The 15,090-nt window shown below is 34.6% G+C and overlaps 1 protein-coding gene across 1 annotated transcript in view; it reads left to right on the top strand.

The window, feature by feature from the left end:
* Window positions 1-15,090, top strand: part of RYR3 (ryanodine receptor 3) — a 346,984-nt gene that overhangs the window by 224,654 nt on the left and 107,240 nt on the right. The window contains exons 62-69 of the mRNA XM_063289977.1: window positions 1,396-1,517; window positions 3,973-4,022; window positions 5,136-5,196; window positions 6,289-6,527; window positions 7,199-7,280; window positions 9,908-10,038; window positions 12,205-12,525; window positions 13,581-13,821. Coding sequence (XP_063146047.1) covers window positions 1,396-1,517; window positions 3,973-4,022; window positions 5,136-5,196; window positions 6,289-6,527; window positions 7,199-7,280; window positions 9,908-10,038; window positions 12,205-12,525; window positions 13,581-13,821 — 1,247 coding nt within the window. The remainder of the gene's footprint in view (window positions 1-1,395; window positions 1,518-3,972; window positions 4,023-5,135; window positions 5,197-6,288; window positions 6,528-7,198; window positions 7,281-9,907; window positions 10,039-12,204; window positions 12,526-13,580; window positions 13,822-15,090) is intronic.

Below are 15,090 nucleotides of genomic sequence, written 5' to 3'. Positions count from 1 at the left end.
AATTAATTTCATCAGTATTAAAGATGACTAAATATTATTTATTTTCACAGTTTATTTTATTGTCACTATATCCTTCTATTGTCAGTATTTCTATTCATTAATTTCCACAGTACCTAAGATGTAACAAGTATACATGAAAGTGATTTTGTGAAAAAGCTATGGACTGCTGTGGGGCACAAATGATCTTGAGATTCATTATTCTATTGTACTTGATATGGATTGATTGTGGTGAACTGTCATACACTGAGTTTGGAATGCATAGATTTCCTCCTGCCATAGTAGATAATTGGCTTACCTTGGTACACTAGCATACAGGTAGTATAGAGCACCCTGTGATGAGGAGCTCTCCATCATAATTTTTGTGATTCACACATATGAATTCTACATCAGCACAGTTACTGTTCAGAATGTTCCAGCGCTCTAGCCTTTTGTTGGGACTGTGCTATATCAGAAGACGGAGCCCCTTCCAACTCCCTCAGTTCTCTTCTGACCACTATTGCAACAATGGATGGAGCTGCTCTTCGTCCAGTGTGGCCATTTCTGCTGTGGTTTGTTGAAGCCCAGGAAGTGCTTCTGCTGTGGGTATAAGCTCCCATATTGTTGACTTCTTTGCTTCAGTGAGGGGCACAGTATGGATTCTTGTTTTTTTCTGACAGGCCTATCTTTAGCAGGCTTAGTACAATTGCTCTTCAGGCATTAAATGCTGCTGCTATAGTAGCCTCAATAGTGGCCTTATATAGTGGCCTTATTTCATTTATTAGCCACCCCCACAGACCTGCTTTTCCCAATGCATTCAACAGCGACAAAATGTAGCAAATCCCACCACTGAGTCAGCAAGAGGTTTCAGCCCCACTGACCTGGGCAGATCCATTAGTAGGGAATGTGATAGAAGGCTATGCTCATAAATAAAAGATCTTCAGAACCCAAGTATATATTTGTTTACTTTCTTACCTACTACTAAGGGTTCTATGCTACTCCTGTGAAAACAACTCTGATTACACCCCTTCATACAGTATTAGGATTAAAAACCTACTAAATGTAACAACAATTACTGCTTTGTATGTAGCATGCAGCAGGATAGTTGGAGCTTCTACAAAATTCATTTTTAAAAGTCCAAACTGAGTTTTTGTGCAGCTAGAAAATCCACATGTGTGCACTCATAGATCATCACTTAAAGAGCCACAGTTACAAGTAAATAAACTGTTCTTCATTCTTTTGCTAGCTTCAACTCCTTGGTATCAATAATGCAAGTCTGACCTATCCTTGTGGCTTCTGGTGACTTTCCAGATCTAGCAATGAATCTAGAGAAATAGCAATCACTCTCTATAGGTATCTTATAGTTATAGTCTATGGTTTATATACATCTTTTTTTTAAAAAAAATCTGTATTCTCTAGGTTCTGCTACCATTAGTTGACCAGTATTTCACCAATCATTGCTTGTACTTCCTCTCTTCCCCAACAAAGCCACTCAGTAGTAGTGGATATGCTTCAAATAAAGAAAAAGAAATGGTAGCAAGGTATGTATGAAGCAAAGATGCATTATATAACAACATAAATTAAATGAATTAGTAATGAAACTAGTTGCATCTTTTTAAAAAATATGGTTTCATATTCATATGATTCTAGTCAATATATTTGTATCACAGAAATATGTGCATATAAGAGAACTACATGCCAAACAAAAACTTACAAACTTTGTCTACCCAAAATGGGCATTCAATGAAAACAGTTATATTTCTACTTGCGCAGGTAGTTTATTAGAATACATCAGATCCAATTGTAGATACTGTACATTTACAATGTTCAGCAGGTATTATAATTCAGAGACAGACAGACAGACAGACAGACAGATAGACAGATAGATAGATAGATAGATAGCCTGGTCTAAACAGTCATCTAAACTAGACGTAGGCAACCTGGTTTTTGTGGTCTTTTCATACGTTATTGTCCCTCAAGTTTTTAATCTAAATAGGAATGTCACTATTTAAATAAATAAATTATAGCCTGTCCAGCTGGCCTGTCAATAGACTATTTATTGTAACTACAGTATAATCAAGGGCACATAGTCACATTCTTTTAATTACTGTATTTAATACAGGTATGGCACCTAATACCACTTACTATAGATTTCCTTTTATAAACTTGAGGTGGGGAGCAGAGTTTTGTCCCTCTAACCTTACTAGAGTTTGTAATTCAGTTATGGTGGCCCTGCTTACAGGGCCCAAAATACCATTAAATGCTATTTTGACTTAACCTCACTGTATAGTATTGAACAGTTTAAAGGGGTAGGATATGATAATGGATTAATGTAACACCATATTCTCTTGGTGCTGAAATATTTGGAGCTGGTAATCTCCAATAGAGGCCTAAATGCTTAACTTAAATGTTTAAAATTCCTGGGAGCAAGATTTTCACAAGGGCTGCAATCTCAAACTTCAAACACATAATCAAAAACAAATTTTCCTGTCTTTAATTTTCATTTTCCGAAGTTCAAAATCTCTATCCAGACATTTATGCTTTAATTATTCTTTGGAAACTGTTGGCTTCCTTACTTTTCTATAGTGTATAGTATTTTTTCTCATAGAACATCTGTCTAGTTCTTTTTCCAAAACTATTTTTCAGCCAATTTGTAAGATTTCATTCAAACATTAAAGATTACATGTCAAATAGCTGTCATATCTGACAGTAATGGGTTATAACTGAGGAAAGCAAATAGTATGACATTTATTTAAAGATTATATATCCTTCCCTTGATTACTACTACAACTCTGAGAAAAGCTAACAGAAGAAGTTAATCTATACCTAAAATTCTACATTCTGCAGCATTTAGGAATTGATTCTCGTATATTTTTGCCTTAAACCTTTCTGCCTTTGGGCAGTCTGGGGATATGATTTTCTTCTAATACATAGAGAGCACTCAGTACATTTTTTAAAAGATCAGTGAGTATTCATTTCATTGAGCTTCATGTCTCTTGTTTATTTGCTTTCCTCATTTCTTAAGATTTTAAAAATCTTTATTAGTCCTGAGAACATAGCATTGAACACTGTAACAATAAATCAATTTATTAGTAGGAATGTTGGCACACAAATGGGGAATAAAGCACTTTAGATACTCAAATTACCAATACCGCACAACCTTACTTGACACTACTAAACAGATACCTTTACCTTCTCTGAAGCATAATTTGGGCAAAGGGTTTACTACCAGTGGTGTACTATTACTACTGGCATCCAGTGCAATAACTTTAAAACAAGAATTATTCTACAATGCCTGGAGCTGCTCTTCAGTAGTCTGTTTGCCACAGGTGCTACCTGCTGCAGCTAGGATCCTGGGTCTTCCTCTCATGTTGAAATTATAAGTTCTAAGCAGATTTTATCTAGCTAGTTTATTTTGTTTCTCAATTATAGAAGCTAAGGTGGTTCTTCCTCTCAGTAGAGGTTTCAATGGCCTCTGGAAAGTTAGACTTTTAAAGCAAGAAGTATCAGCTATCAAAGCGTGTTTTCCTTTCCATGCCGCCCCCAAAAAACTTTAATGAATAAGCACCATGGGATTCTGGTAAATGTATATCATCATTTTCATTATTAACATTGTTTGCTTAAAATAGAAATAATAAAATAGGATTATTTCCCCCTAGCTTAAGTTTTAATTGTATTTAGCAACAGTTATTTCTGATAAATATGTATTTTAAAGTAGCTAAAGTACAATTAAGCAATTGTTCAGAAGAGTCTAGTTAATTATTGTGTGACTTTAAGAAACAGTTAACAGTTAACAGTGCATGTCATGGGAAATAGAAGGGTTTTTTTTAAGAATAATATTTACTTTTTTCTAGGTGTTAAAATGTGTATGCTTCTCATATTTCTAAAAAACAGTTACAGCAATCGTTTCTCAAATTCAAAAGATACATAGTTTATTATCCAAGCAAATAGTTTCTGTTTGTGTTTCCTCCTCTTTTACATTCTGTTCCGTTTTAGCCTTTTCTGCAAACTTGCTGCTCTTGTTAGACATAGGATTTCACTGTTTGGTAAGTTAAAAACAATTTTGATAAAGTTTTAAACTGTATGAAGTTTGGTTTGAGCTGCTTCTGAGTTTGTGGCAAGATGCAGTGTCATTTTTTTTTCTAGGCTGAATAATGAAATTCATTATTCCCATTGGGTGATGCTGTACAATCTTCTAACAATCGTGTTTGCTGCTTTTTAAACAAATGTTATTATTTCCTGATTATTGAGTTATCAATAATTTGTCTCTTGCTGAGTACAAGATGCTGCCTAGACAAATTACACTGTTGTACTGAAGGGAAATCATATGATTGAACTGCAAGATAGAAATGCAATTATTAACACATTATTTCACTCCTTACATAAATCAATTTACTACTAACATATTTTAGCTGTATTCTGTGTGGATAAAATATTTATGAAATGAATCTGTATGCTGTTTATGCATTATGCTAACAGCCCCAACTGAGGCACTTATAGTCATGTCACCCCAATCTTTTTGGGCCTTCACATTACTTGAATCTGGTGTTCGGGTAAGGAAGAAGTACTTTCAGAGTTTCTCTGTGAATCTCAGGTAACTTGTAGCTGACCTTGGAAGAAATAATTAGTGGAAGGGATATGGATTTATTGATTAGAATAATTATGAAGTTCTAATGCAAAAAAAAACCCCATTCAAAGGAGTGATGTCTCTATTAACATTTTAAATCACAGTTGAGTAGCCTGCAAATGACATGTGGCTTCCATAGCTTCCAGATTGCACTGAAAAAATGCTGACTTTTATCACTGTGAATTTCAAAAACTATTTTAACTAACATAATAGGTAGAAAGGTTGCTACAAAGAAGCTGCTTGTCCATACTTCAAATATAGAATTATTAATTTAATTATTAATTATTATTTATTATTATAAATTTACAAAAGGCAGGCATCAATGACAGTAGTGTTTGCATGTTATTATTAGCCTAATGCTTAGATGAAGTAGTAAGAAAAAAGACAAAAAGCTTCAACTTTCCTTATTAGAATAGGATAGCAGATATCCCTAGTACAAATACATTTAGTACACATTTCATTTAAAAACCATTTTCTCATTTCAGAGGATTTTAAAAGAGCAACAGCTTTTCTTTCCTTCAATTTTGAATAGGTAGTGATGCTGCAACAATGGTTAGTTGCCTACACATCTTAGCTCAGACTCTAGATACAAGGTAAGTTTGATTGTTTACCCCTGTTTTCCATTCTTACCTGTCAATAGTAACAGGAGAAGCTGTGTTGGGCTGCTGCAGCAAAATAAGGCAAAACACAGTCCTGGAGCGCTATAAAAACTAACACATTTATTGTAGGGTAGGCTTTCATGGACAAGGGTTCATTTCAATGGGTCAGTGAAGTGCTTATTGTAGACACTAAGGTGCCATTAGATTCTTTGTGTTTTTTGCTGTCAGTAATGTAACTGAACTAGTTTTCTCCCTACAATTTCTACACATTGAAATCCAGCTTTAAGGAGTGGACCAAACCTGGACTCTTTTTCCCCTCCACTATCAAGTTTTATGAGGAGACTTCATATTCTATAGTATGAGTGCATGGATGTCAAAGTCTACATGCGATTTTGTGTGTGTGTGTGCTATGTGTCAGGGCCACATGGGGCTAGAACAAGGGGAAATGTTGATGTGGAAAAAGGAAAAATTGAATACATCCAAAATAAAAAGCCATTTTTCTTTTTTAAAAAGTGTCTATTTTATATATTGATCCCCTTTGATCCACCTCTCCCAATTTATATAGTCTTGGACCTGGTAACTATACTTTTGTGATTACATTTATTTATTTGAATACAGCATATTTATATGGCTGCCCATCTCACAAATGTGACTCTGGGTTAAATCACTAGCAGCTGAGAATGCAGATTAGGACTGCACACAAAGCTTTGGAGGATTACAAATTGTGCACTCTGTTTTATAGAGAACCTTGAGTTCTCTATGTAAGCCTCCTTTTGCAGTTTAAAATAATGTAGTTTAAATGCGGGGTTGCCAAATAGTAAAAATGTTGTAACAATTTATAAAAGACTTTATTCTGAGCAACTTCCATAACTGAATATTCCATTTAAGCTTTAATATTTGAAACCTGAATTTCAAATCACGTGTTTCAACATTTCAATGTATACAGTTTAATTTAATTTAACACAATTTATACACGAGGTTATATGAATAAATGCAAACATTAACTAATAAGTATTAACTAATAAAATAATGTTTAATCGTATAGATACTTGCTTTCTAAGTGACATTTCCAAAATTATCTTGTAGAACTGTCATGAAATCCGGTTCAGAGATGGTTAAAGCAGGACTGCATGCCTTCTTTGAAAATGCTGCAGAAGATCTAGAGAAGACATCAGAAAACCTTAAACTTGGAAAATTTACCCACTCCAGAACTCAGATTAAAGGAGTCTCACAAAATATCAACTACACAACAGTGGCACTGCTGCCTATCTTAACATCAATTTTTGAACATGTTGCTCAGCATAATTTTGGTACTGACTTGCTTTGTAAGTCCTCTAATGTTTTAGTTTTTAACTTTAGTCTAGAAAATTGTTCCGCTGTAATAAAGGAGGCATGGTTATTGTATTACTCACCTGAAAAATTAAAAACTTTCTGTCAAAATCAAATACTGGCTAAGGTTCAAATGTTCAGATAGTTCCAAAATGATTGAATGATGCTGATTAAGTCTGTTTCTCCTTCCTTCTCTTCCATGCTAGACTATCCAGGACAAGGCAGACTGTACACTCTACAATAACCAGGGGTTATCTGTTGTAAAATTCTGTGTAAAAAATATCTGAACAGTGTTTTTTTAATCTTTGTTTAGAAATGGTCAAGATTATTCAAGTGTTTCTGTTGTCTTCTGTGATCATGTCTTATTATCGTACCTACCTTCATGCTATGGACCAGCAAGTTGCATTATGGTCCATGACCCTCAAGGAAGAGGGTTTCATCCTGCAATGGATTGATTTGGGTTGATAATAATTATTATATTTATATAATATAAATATAAAACACAAATCTGAGAAATTTTTATAAAAACACAAATCTGAGAAATTCTGCCCTCAGCCTTATGGACTAAAAAAGACATGACTCAGAAGGAAAAAGAACTGGAAGGGGAAATGATTGAAACATTTGTATTAAGATAAACACAATAACATTTCTTTTTTTTTTCTTTCAGTAAATGATGTCCAAATTTCATGTTACAGAATTCTTTGTAGCCTATATTCTCTTGGGACTGGAAAGAACATTTATGTTGAAAGGTACTTAATAAAAAGAACTGGTTATGATAAACAAAAAATATATTCTTATTTTTAGTATATTATCAACAGTGAGAGTCCTCAAAATATAATTGTCAACAGGTCTCAGAATAAAAGTTGCTCAGTATTTTGAATTCAGGATACAAAAATGATCATTTATTTAACTGTATTTTAATTCATTTTACTGAACTAACACAGATGATGAGGTGTTACATTTTCCCTTTGGTTCTAGACTCATTGCACTGATAGTAGATTAAACATAATTCCCTACCTCCCAATCATCCTTAAATGCTGAGTATGACAATATTTCGCTGGCAGGTATACATAAATTTGCCCTAAAAGCTTATTTTCGTCTGTTATTTAAAAAATAAGATATTGGGGTGGTGGGGGAGAATCAGACAGTTCTTTCTTCTGAAGTCTTTTTTATTTCTTGAAGCCAACTATCTTCTGTCACCAGAAATCTGGCTTGTAGCTATCCTTCAGAATTACTACTAAGGTGTTCCTTTCCTGGTTAGCTAATACATCTTCTGCTTTCAGTGATCTCAACTAGACTTCTATGTCTTCATATTCTTTGGCTGCTGCTCTGAAGCACCAGACCACACTGCTCCAACTCGCTCATAACACTTAGGAATTGCTTGTTTTTTATAACTTCAGTCAGGCCTATCTGACCATTTACTTCCAGCACTTCAATATATGATATTGCTTTACTGAAGTTAGTTTTAGGTACACAATAAATTTACTAATACTATTTACTAGCTTATCCCTTATAAACAGGGATCTCCCTAGGTTATGTTGTTTCCAAAATATGGAAAACCTTATCCTAAAATCTACACATTTTATTACACATAGCTATCATCATCATCATCATCATCATCATCATCATCATCATCATCTTTAACGTAAAACCATGTTCTGTGGAGTCCTTGGTGCTCTCTGAGCCTTGTTGTTTTCTTGCAGATGTTTCATTGCCAGACTAGGCAACATCTTCAGTGCGAGGAGGGAGTGGGCCTTGCTCTCAGTTTATATACCGTGGCTTGCCCTGCTTGTGTTGGTAGGGGTGTTGTTCTCTCCTTGGGAGTTCTTTGATTGGGCTGTTGTTTGCTGCTTGGTTGATTGCCTGAATTAATAGGTCCTTGATTAGGGTGTATTGTGCTGTTTCCTGGTTCATCTGGTGTTAATCCTAGTGTTGATTTTTGCATATCTGGGTGTGCATATCTTTGATTGCTGGCAAGGGAGTGTACTGATCTTTTGGTTTTTCTATTGTCTCTTTTGAATGATATGTAAATGTTGTTTACCTCTATGTGTCTGTTGATGGCAGCTTTGTCTGAGTGCCAGGCTTCCAGGAATTCTCTGGCCTTTTTGGATTTGGCTTGGTTTAGGATGCTCACAGTTTCCCAATTGAAACTATGGTTGAGTCTGTCCAATATTTGCTTCAATTGAACCCATGTTCCATTATTTTTTGTCAAGAACAAATTACATCCAATGGAAATTGAGGAAAAAAATTAAAATGATCATTTTATTTTGGTAGTTATTTCCATCAGAGGGAGCCTTAATACATTACCTATTTTCCAGCTCCAAATCATCCCCAGGTGGATTTTGTATCTCACAGAATATAACATGAAAACTTGCAAGACAAAATTTATATTATAAATCCTATATGTGAAGCGGAAATTGAAAGTGGGTTTACAGACAAGGGTAAAATAGAGCCTTGGTCTGAATCATAGCAATACAAAGCTATTCTTAACACCAGGAACAGAAGGTGGGAGGAATGTTCCAGAGAGTGGAGGAAAAGGAAACAGTCTTTCAAGAAGCTGGTTCATAATTTGCAATCCATAGTTTATAGGAACCTATCACTGGGATGCTCTAATTCAAAAAGAATGGATGTTCTAACTAGATGGCTAGTTAGCCTATAATTTGTCATTTGTGAAATACTGAAAAGAATCATACAAGTTCATTTTAGAGTTTACTGAATGAGATGGGCAGAACAGCTTGATCAGACTGTATCAACAATAAATTTCAAGTGGAAATTCACACACACATACACACACAACATGAAGGTCATTTTTTTCTCCCTTTGAATCCATGAAAAACAAAATAGGTGAATCACTGGGAAGATAATGGTAAATCAACCCTGACTGAACTCCCTCCCATTTTCTGCAGAAATATGTAACAATAAAAATAAACAATCAGCAGCTTTTAAATAATTTAGAGTTTATTCACTATTTTTCATAAGACTGCTATTTTGATCAAAATAAATCAATTATACATCCCACAAGGATACTTTAATATTTTAAAGTAGAAGAAGAAATTTACCAAGGCCACCAGTAATGATGTTTGGTCCATTAGAAAGGGATTTCACCTATACCTCATTTAAAACAACAGCAACGACCTACAGCAGTTCTTGAACTAGGTGTTGTTGTTTTTTAACTCTCCTGGAAGGATATTTTAAAATACATGCAGTTCGAATTGCAGTCTCAAGGACTATTTGATTCTGAAACATTTCCTGTGCAAAAGCTGAGGAAACCTCACAGACCAACTCCAGTGTGGCATGGGGAAATGGATTCATTTCTTAAAAGATCGAACATATTGAGGACTTTTCCTCCATTCATAATATTTTCTCTCATTTGCAGGCAAAGACCAGCTCTTGGTGAGTGCTTAGCTTCTCTCGCAGCAGCAATTCCAGTAGCCTTCCTTGAACCTTCTCTTAATCTTTACAATCCCCTCTCTGTCTTCAACACAAAGTCGGCCAGAGAGAAAGCTAGTGAGTACTTCAGAAAGTATAAGGTTCTTTGAAATGAAGACACTGCATCTTTTTAAATTCAAAAATGCTTGCCTAATATTCTTACACAATTTTACTAATGTGCCCTTAAGTTTTGCATCATAAAAATGTATATTTAATTTTATAAGACTCTGTTCTTATGGGAGTGAATAATACTGGTTATATTTATAGCTACTAAGCTGAATTCCCATTCTTATAATCTATTTAAATCTCTTGGACACAAATTTAATGGTAGGCAGTTTTCCATATTTTTCATAGGTACCTCATATAAGTGTTTTGTTTCATGATATAGTTATAATAATTCCATATTTATGTAATTAGACTTCATAAGTAATTTAAAAGCCAGAATAGAAATCTGTGATCCTGATGTCCTTTGATGATTCAGAGGCAGGGGTGAATAAGGTTCACATCCATAGCCCTGAGGTGAGGGGCAAAGTATTTTCTACTTCTGTCGCTTTCTTGATTAAAACCACTGCTCCCTGAAGTTGCTATTTGCCTCTTGGGGATGAACATTCAGGTACCAGGCAAAGACCAGGTCTGTAAGGAAAATATTCTTCTATAAGGAAAATATCAGCTTCAAGAGTAATTTCAAGAGAAAAAATGATATTTCTTCTCTTGAACGATTAAATATCCCACTGAGAGACCTAGTCTACTACTGTTATTAGTTTTCTTTTAATAAGTGTCAGGGTTGAGTCAAGGCAGCAATCTGAGATAAATCCAAATCTGGGAATTTAAAGCTATAAGGCAAATCAAAACCAGGATCAAACAGCAAAGCAGGAACAAAGTTGAGCTCAGGAGGCAGGATTGAGGAGTGAGCCACATGTAAGGAATAAAAACAAAACAAAAGATATAGAACTCAGGAAGATTCTATTGCTTCATCAGTGGGTACTGGAATAGGACACCAATGAGTCATCTCCTATGGATCTAATGGCAGTAGAGTCAGTCCAAGGACTAAATGTCCTTAATTGAGAGAGACCTTCCTGCCTAGAGTTCAGGGTTTCAACACACAGGGAATGACACACATGTCCAACCGTAATTCTAAACCTTCATAGGTTCAAAAGTAACCACCCCACACACATACACACAAAGGCTATGTGAAGACACATGCATGGGAACTGCAGTGCAGACATATTAGGGATACTGATTCTATAAAATTCATTTGTAAAAAGTGCATGCGATGGTTCAGACTTCTTAATTTTCTTCCCTTTGAATTGCCTATGACACAGTCACAGCTCTGCAATAAATGATTCTTATGACTGCAGTGGCTGAACATACGCTTCAATTTTTTTTTTAACTGTCAGGTTTGACTTTCAAAGCAGATTGCCCAAATTGCCCTTCATTTTTCAATAATAAGCAGGATGCATTGAATAAAAACATTTTGAATATTTAAAATAGTCTAGTATATTACCATTCTCTTTTTTTAATGAAAAACAACTTGTGAAAAGAAAACAGGTAATAGTTGGCTAGTCGTAACACCAGAGTTTACAGTTCATGTACTGAAGATTCAACATTGGGGAGGGGATTACTGAAACAGTAGAGGATGCCTCACTAGACTTTTAAAGAGATAATTCTCTGAATTAGCTTAATTCACTTTTATAAGAAGTAGTACATTTAGATTATCTTTCTGAGAATGTTTGTCAGCCTGGTCTTATTTTGGTCTTAACAACATACACTGATTAGGTTGTTTTAATTATCAGCATTGTACTGATTTTTCAGCACATCTGTGGCAGCAACAAAAATACTGTATATTGTAATATGCCTCTGAGTGTGGGAGGTTTTTTGTGGGTGTTAGGATACAGCATTCAGTTCTGCCGCCCTTTTGTAGACAGAAGTGGTATTTTGTAAGCAAGAACTTTCTTCGTTAATTCCTTATGAGAATGAGGCTGCTGAGATGAAATGAATAAAAAAGTCCATATTAAGCATGCAAGCAAAGTATCTAATGCTGTTAGACAGAAGATGGATCTATTGAATCAGGTTTGCTCCTATGGACAGGCAGTCTAGCATCTTTTGCATCTATGAAAGCAGGAGATAAAACAAGGTGTTTTGTTCCATGTTATGGTAGAAATGATATTAATTAAAATGTGTGTTAGCTTTTTCAAGAGATAAGTATGTTAGCCTACTTAAAAGTATTCTTATCATAATATAAAGTTTTAGGCATGCCTGAAACAGTAGAAGAAATGAGTCCAGAAATCCCTCATTTGGATGGCTTAATGAAAGAAATAAATAGTTTGGCTGAATCTGGAGCCAGGTATACTGAAATGCCTCATGTAATTGAAGTGATCTTGCCCATGCTGTGCAACTATCTGTCATACTGGTGGGAAAAAGGACCTGAAAATAAATCAGAAAGTGATGGATCTTGCTGCACAATGGTAACCTCTGAGCATCTTAGTATAATACTGGGGAACATTCTGAAAATCATCAACAATAACTTAGGAATAGATGAAGCAACTTGGATGAAGAGAATTGCAGGTACTTACTATAGAACGCATTTTGTATTTGTTGGTTATGCCAATAATTCTCCTAAATCTTTATGAAGATGTTTCCACAGAGTCAGATTTACATTTAACAAGCAATATAGTGTGATATGAGTTCACTATATGATTAAGTATCAATATAAAATGTAGGCTTTCTTTCCAATGGAAGCTTTTAAGTATGAGAAGAAGTCAACAAAAACCTATGATGACTTTCCTGTTTAACAAAAACAGAAATATAACCCCTCTTTTCTTTCCAGGAAGTATAGTTAGATTTTAAAAATTAATCAGGGTAATTAAAAACAATATTAGAAATAAATAGTACTATGTTCATCGATTATTATGTATTCTGTACAGCAAAGATGTACAATATGAAAAGTGTAGGTAAATTTACTAGTCCTACATCACTGAGTAGGTACTGAGTATCTTATTTATGTAGGACTGACTGTATCTGTAGAAATAAACGTTCCTTAGCAATTTTAAGGCATTCTTAAAAACCTTATGACATGCTTGGCTTCTATTTGATATAAATACATTGTTATAGAATGGATGTTACATATAGCTGTCAAATATGGTACATTACGTCCTACAAGAATATTATTTTTTGTTGAAATTACAGCCTAGTGTAGATGTCACATCCAACCATATTTTAAAAAATTATTCATGGTAAATCTTGAGCTACCTTGTTCTCTATTTTGTATTTAAGAAGAGACTGAACTTTTCTACCATTTTAATTAAATAGCAGATTTCCTTTACACCCAAACACAGAAAATTCTTTTTTAGTTAACAAACCAAAATCTGCAATCACAGACTGACTGTTGATTAGACCATCAAGGATAAAACACACTTTTCAGTTTGGGGATAATGGCGTATTGGCGCGAAATTACAGCTCATGCGCAGAACAACAGTGTGCTATTGTTATATCTAAGTTGAGTCTTAGACTCACAGCTCAGTGCAGCAATAAACAAGTACTAGAATGAATTTGTATATATAATTTTTTCAATGTAATACTTATATTCAAAATTAATTTTTATTCATATATTTTGTATATAGTGTATGCTCAGCCAATCATAAGTAAAGCCAGACCAGATCTGTTGAAAAGTCATTTTATTCCAACTCTGGAAAAGCTAAAGAAGAAAGCCATTAAAATAGTGATTGAAGAAGAACAATTGAAAGCAGACAATAAAACTGATACCCAGGAAGCAGAACTTCTCATTCTAGATGAATTTGCAGTTCTTTGTCGAGATCTTTATGCCTTTTATCCTATGTTGATTCGCTATGTAGACAACAACAGGTAGGAGAATTTAAAATACCATATTTATTTGCAGAATTTATAATTTGTACCTTCAGCATAACATATATGTTCCCAAAATGACTAGCAAAATGAATAAGCATCAATACAAATAAAAAATAAAACACCTAAAATTACGACCTTTTGTTCAACTAAATAATAAATCTGTTCTATATTTAAAATATTAGTGCTAACAAAATAAAAACTGTTTTTGCTTGGCACCTATATAATCATATCATTAGGCAATAGTGATCATTCCTAGAACAGAAATCAGAACGCCATTTTTCCCAGCCTCTAGATACCATCACATACTTTCTCTGATGAAAACAAAAAATGAAAATCTGATAATGTTTTCATTCTTGCAGTATTTCTAGATTTAAGTGACCTTTGAGTTTTTAAAGATTTTGTGGTGGGGAGGGGCTGGGATAACTTCTTGAGGATCCAATGGATGCCAGGTTGCCCTAAGGAAAAGATTCCAAAGATAAATAATCATTAATGAAAATGCTATCTCTCTGGTTGCCAACCATGGCATTCTGGACTTTAGAAAAATGTAAACAATTTTAGATGACAATAAATGGGGAGGATTGAGAAGGCCCATATTGGCATTTGGTCCAAGCAATGTTGGGCTTTAAAGCTGAAAACCAAAATTTTGAATCTGTCTCAGAAAATTATGAGGAGCCAATGAAGTTTTTCAGTGTATGTTGACATATGATTTCAACATCTTGTTCTTGTTAATAAGCTAGGTATTGTGTTGTGGAGCAGCTTATGTTTCATACTATCTTTAGTGAAAGCCCCACATCAAACACATAAAAATATTACAAACTAGAACATTGCAAGCACTGTATCCTGTTCAGTAAAGGATACAAAAACAAACAAACCAACAAACCGAGGTCACAGCAGATGGTAAACAGCAAGGATAGTTGAAGTCCACTCTGAAAGCAATACTGTATAATCAGAGGAATAAGCATAGCTTAGTCAAGAAAGAAATTCTCAAATGGATGCCATTGTGGTACCCTCATGCAAGAGATGGAGATGTGCTGCTGTCCCGCCATTGTTCCCCTGCAACTGGTGTTTGGAGGCATGTTGTTCCCGACCTGCAGTAAGTGTCAAGGCACCCTTGATAGCCCTGTCCGCCATGAATTTATGTATTTTTAAACAGTATCCAAATCAATAGCTATCACATATCTTGTAGTAATGAATTTCACAGCTCAACTATGTGTTGGGTGAAGAAGTGCTTCCATTTTTCAGTTCTGAATCTCTTTTCAGTCAGCT

The sequence above is a fragment of the Candoia aspera genome, chromosome 1, assembly GCF_035149785.1.
Source record: "Candoia aspera isolate rCanAsp1 chromosome 1, rCanAsp1.hap2, whole genome shotgun sequence".
Lineage (NCBI taxonomy): Eukaryota > Metazoa > Chordata > Lepidosauria > Squamata > Boidae > Candoia > Candoia aspera.
Note: the sequence above shows the minus strand (reverse complement) of the source record. Positions and strands in the feature narration are given on the sequence as shown.